Source organism: Syzygium oleosum, unplaced genomic scaffold (assembly GCF_021117445.2).
Source record: "Syzygium oleosum isolate NSW1041296 unplaced genomic scaffold, Sole_v2.1 Sole_v2.30, whole genome shotgun sequence".
Lineage (NCBI taxonomy): Eukaryota > Viridiplantae > Streptophyta > Magnoliopsida > Myrtales > Myrtaceae > Syzygium > Syzygium oleosum.
Window position 1 is genome coordinate 855,036 of NW_026607514.1, and position 5,106 is coordinate 860,141.

General features: G+C 41.4%; 1 protein-coding gene across 2 annotated transcripts; it reads right to left on the reverse strand.

Moving 5' to 3' along the window:
* Positions 1-564: 564 nt before the first annotated feature.
* LOC115667840 (putative F-box/LRR-repeat protein At3g18150) lies at positions 565-3,827 on the reverse strand. Of its 2 annotated transcripts, none has more exons than XM_056304017.1 (3): positions 2,753-3,827; positions 1,746-1,919; positions 565-1,271 (listed from the first exon to the last, which is right to left on the reverse strand). In XM_056304017.1, exons 1-3 carry the CDS (start codon positions 3,617-3,619, stop codon positions 873-875), a joined length of 1,440 nt encoding a protein of 479 aa, XP_056159992.1. In that variant the 5' UTR covers positions 3,620-3,827; the 3' UTR covers positions 565-872. The 2 variants fall into 2 exon arrangements, with proteins under 2 accessions (XP_056159992.1, XP_056159991.1); XM_056304016.1 differs by having other exon boundaries at positions 2,693-3,827.
* Between the last annotated feature and the right edge of the window lie 1,279 nt (positions 3,828-5,106).

Sequence of the window (5,106 nt, forward strand, 5' to 3'; positions counted from 1 at the left end):
TGTTTTTTGGGAGAGGCTTGCAGTAATCTTTGATGGAAGACATTGATCCCATTTGTGGCCATTGAAACTACTTGGACCATGCCCTTCTTGTGTTGGTGGACGAGGTCCAAGGTAATACTTGTAGGGATTGGGGATAGATTTTATGAACCAATCCGGGAATCGGATTGGAACAGGCCATTCTCAGTTCCAATTTTTTGAAACCGGTCCTTAGTAGATGGTTCCTAGTTCCAGGTGGTACATAGTGAAAATCCCGAAATTGGGAACCATCCTCACCCGTACTCATAGGCACATGTTTATACATAGTGAAAATTCCAGCTACCCTATATAAAAAATCTAGGCTATTTCAAATCTCAATAATGGATAATAAAAATTAAAAGCATGCACCCGGGTTTGATCTCGCAGTTTGTTTTGGTTTCCCAAAAAGCTGAACCGAATATCACCACCAAAAAGGTTATGTCAAAAATTAGAGTTTATCTTCTTTTGGGCAGCAAAGAAGTACTTCAAATTTGTCTTTGAAATCAAATTATAATGATGTCTATGCAGTTTCACACAAATACAAGAAGATTTCCAAAATGCATATCATAATGATCAGGACGTTTCCTTAATCGTGCAGATAACTGATATACCCCTAAATTTTCTACTTTGCCTGAAAAAGAAAGGAAGCTGAGCAGTATCCTGACCAAAATGCCCTTTCATATGTCCATAATCCAAAACACCTACTACTAACCTCTTTCCTGAGGGGTTTCACATTTACAGCTAAACTAAACTTGAAATAAGTGCAAATTAGGTACATGTTAAAAACCCAATACTGTCGTACAGTTCATGTAACTCTACCGTCAAGAGAGAGTTAATAAGAATGAGCAGGGTAGTGCTCATCCACGTTTAGAATTCAAGATCTTCCTCAGATGTTTAACAAAGGACACCTCTTCCAAAGGATAATCGAAGATAACTTCGGCATTTTGGGAAGCTCTTCGATAGCTGAGCACATTTCGGCTCACACCATGTAGTTGGCAAATATCAGCAACTCGAACAAGTTTTTGTACATGTTGTGCACGCAAATTAGCCTTGATAATCATCTTCTCCAGAGCGAGTGCATCACCAACGAGAAACTTAATCAGGGCGAGCAGATGTTTCGACTCCAAACCACAAGCAAAATCGATGATCTCCACCCTCTTGAGATGTTTCGCCAAACATTGAAAGTTCCCCTTCCGTGAACACAAAAGATCTTCGTGAAAGTTGAAACGTTGTATAGATTCTTCGTCGAGCTTAAGCTGCAAATAGATGCCCCATTTAAGAAAGAAACTTCATATTAGATGCCGATCCACAGAAAAAAGAATTCGCTGCCTCACAAAAATTTCAAACTAACAACTTTCATTTGTCCACCTCAGATTTTACTTTATATCGAGTCTTCATCAATTTGAGCTCTAACCTCGTCCACACAGTAAAACATCTTCTCTTTCTAGGTGGCTCATCACTAATTCATTAGTTCAAGACCCTAACCTTACATGGCAGCAAAAGAATCTCCAGAATAACACTGCAGTTACTTTAGGACATGAACTAATACAGCTTAAACAGCCCAGCACAAATGTCGAGTAGACTGAGAGTCCTGGGCAAATTTGAATTGCCGGAACAAGTAAGAGTTTGAGATTGATCATCTTTATGTGCTTCTAAAGTTTTAACTCATTCATGCAAAGAGGAAGTCAGCACAAGAAGCGAACTGAAAATACTATAGAAAAGTAACAAACCTTAGATACGCAAGAGCGAGTCAGGCGTATGACTAATTTTTCCAGGCACTGTGAACTTCGTAGGATGTATGCTATCCCGAGAAGTTCGCATTGACCAACTGGCGTGCATAGTATCAGATTCTGACATTTTGACAATGGAGATGACACTCCTTCCATCTCCAAAGTGGACAGAACCTAAGCACATTGAGCAAGCAAAATAGAAAAATTAATTAATATTACTGTTCCTGTTGGACATGAATAAAGAATAACAAAATTACAGTTCATCCAGATACAATATCCTTTGACACTGTCTCCCAGCCAGGAAAAGACCGATAAGGATACTCCAAGTAGAGATGAACAAGTGAATCTCTTTAAGAATCTATTTACATAAAACTTGTGATACTTGAAGGATGTGAAAATTCTAGTAGTTGGTCATACGAGACAGCAAACCTCGTTATCAACCGAAGTTTCCGAGAAAATCCATCCATTGCCATTCTAAAATATTGTAAGAATACTCTGTAAGATGATTATGGGACATCAGCCTAGTGTGACGAGAGAGCATGACCCGGTTCTAGCAACCTAAGATGACTAGGTCCATTACTCTTCGTCATCTTTCCAGATAATTGTATTTTTTCTATAAACTGAAAGAGCGAATGGAAAATGCAACCTTTTCAAATAATCTCTACATGCATTTATCTTGTGAAAATCAAGCATCTATCAGTGTTGTGTTGAGTAGCATCCATAATAAATAGAAATATCTAGTGGCATTCGTTGTCCCTAATTGAGCAATAATCACAGATCCATTTATTCGAAATTAAACACAATGATTCCCCTAGACGAAAGACTAGAATGCCACAGGGAGCTGAGGTCTCCCAACCCAGGGCAATATACAGCACTAAATGGTGTCAATCACGGACACCATTCAACACGAGTACGCCTTATAAAGGGCAAAAATACTGAGCTGGTACCTTCAAACACCAATGGCCAATGGTGATTGTAGCAACTCCACACAGCTTCTCAAGAAGTACCTTCAACAAGTCGTGCCCTATCCTGTCACCAGACACAGAAAAATCTAACTCGGCTTCCACCAAAGAAGATACGTCGTCAAGTCTGAACATGGAATGAAGACGCCAAACCCCCAGTACCCGTAGCGACAGCAAATGGGGGGCCCAAATTTTCTCCAAGTTAGATAACCAGCCATTATCGAGTATTAATTCTTTCACACTAGTCGAATCTATAACAATGTTCTTGATGCTCCTGCAATTGTGCAACTCAAGGGACTCTAGAACAGGACTTCCCCTGACAATTCCCTCCAGGATATCATCACTCACCTCCGCATATCTTATCGACAAGACCTTAAGGCAAGGCCACCCGACAGCAGTACCCAACGAAAAACAGCAGCCCCTGACTTCCAGGCGCACCAACCGACTCAAGCAATACAAGAACCGCGGCAGTTTATAATGAACCTTCGGCTGATGAAGACATAGGCGAAGATCCTCCACGCGGCGCTCCTCCGCGAAGCGGAGCCAGAGGTCGAGCTTGGAGCGGAGGAGCTTGTCGTACGTGAAGCGGATGATGTGGAACCTCTTCACCGCGGGCGAGGTGCACCGGATCAGGACGCTGTCGACGACGGACGGGAAGTCCGAGGAGTAGGCCTCGTCGAAGACGAGTTGGGCGGTGGTGGTCCAGGTGGACCGCCAGCGCTTGGAGAGGACGCCGGTCTTCACGACGTCTCTCAGGGGCAGGAAGGAGAAGATGTGGTGGATCACGGCGTCTGGCAAGTCGCTGATGAGATCCCTAGGGCTCATAGGAGGAGGAGGAGGAGGTCGGCTTCCTTTGGCGCGATTCCGCCGGTTGCCGCCGGAGGATTCGCGGCGGACGGAGGTCTCCGCCATGATGAGATCGCTAGGGCTTCTGCGTCGCCGCTGCAAATGAGAAGGAGGTCGGTTTCGTTTGGCGCGATTCCGCCGGTGGCCGGAGTATTCGCGGTGGGTGGATGGCGCGGTGGACGGAGGCCTCCGCCGTGGAATCGAAATCCTAGGGTTTCCGCGGATTTTCCGGCCGAGTTTCCGAAGGGTTTTTCCTTGTCTGCATCTTTTTACATAGCCGAGCATCCAGCAAGGTAAAGGTGAAGAACAATGAAAATTTATAAGAGTTTTTTTTTTCTTTTTTGTCTTTTTTGTCTTTTTTTTTTTTTTATCTTTTTTGTCTTTCGAGTTTTTATGGAAACATATAATTTGTTTACTTCATAATTCACTGCAAAAACAAATTGGACGATCCCAATGTGAAAAAAAAAAGAGAGGAATAAAATTAAACTCGAGTTTAGAAAAAAAATATATTAAGTAATTCACACAACATTTATGTGATGTCATAACCCACTCAATAATTATTTTCTCCTTATAGAAATGCTGGTTCGTCAAATACTAGGATAAAATATTTCTGATTTCCAATGCTCCTAACTCTCTTTCCTCCGTCAACTCCACCATAGCTGTTGCTGCACTTGACACTCTACTCGCCAACATACTTTGAAGTCCAATCGCCTCCAACCGAGGCCGGCAACTTTCGATACGATGTGTTTACATGGCACCAAGGTGAGCGTGCTCGATTGAAGCTTAATCAAATACCATGTCGTGAATCGACGAACATGTTTAAACACATAAATGAACACGATGCCGTAGATTTGGATCCTTCAACGCTTTTATCACGTCCGTAAAAATGTTTAATTAAACACGTTAAAATTTATTTGGGTTGGACAAGTTAATAAATGTTGTGGCGGGCGGCGGGATTGACGGCGGAAGGGGCTATAGAAGAAGCTATATACCGCAGATTCGGACACAAAGCGCCCTTGCTTTTTATTTTTTCTTTTTCTTTTTTTTAGTTAGTGGTATTTGATATTTGTTGTGTGATGCTTTCCGCTTGGGAGAATATGTGCCTTTCTCTTCCTTTCTCTTGTTTTTTTTTTTGGTCAAATTCCTTTTCTTCCTTTCCAAATTGTCGTTCATTTGAATTTTAAAAAACAAAGGAATTGAGTTGATTTTAGTTCAAATTGAGTTGATTTGATGCAGTTCAAATCCTGTGAGAAAGAGTACTGTTCTGCAAAAGCTAACTATGGAAGTTTGTTTCACGTAATACTCACTACTATGCTGCATTAATTCTCCAGCATTCTGACTGAAATATAGATCCACAAACCAGTTTGATCTTACTTTAGAGCATCTGAAACGACAAAGAAATTAATTTCAGAAAGACTATTGCCAGATCATATCAAAATTCAAAAGATAATAAAAGTGTCACAATTAGTAATATTTATTTCACCGAGAAATTGTCCATCACAAAAAATGCAATAATGAATCGTCCGATTTGGCACGACCAATCGCATAAATAA

Bases quoted from the DNA above. Each gene is read 5' to 3' on its own strand.
- LOC115667840 (XM_056304016.1), bottom strand. From the start codon at position 3,619: ATGGCGGAGACCTCCGTCCGCCGCGAATCCTCCGGCGGCAACCGGCGG. The intron at 1,920-2,692 runs GTACCAGCTCAG...CAATGTGCTTAG, and splicing joins TTGGCCATTGGTGTTTGAAG to GTTCTGTCCACTTTGGAGAT. The intron at 1,272-1,745 runs GTTTGTTACTTT...ATCTATTTGCAG, and splicing joins CTCGCTCTTGCGTATCTAAG to CTTAAGCTCGACGAAGAATC.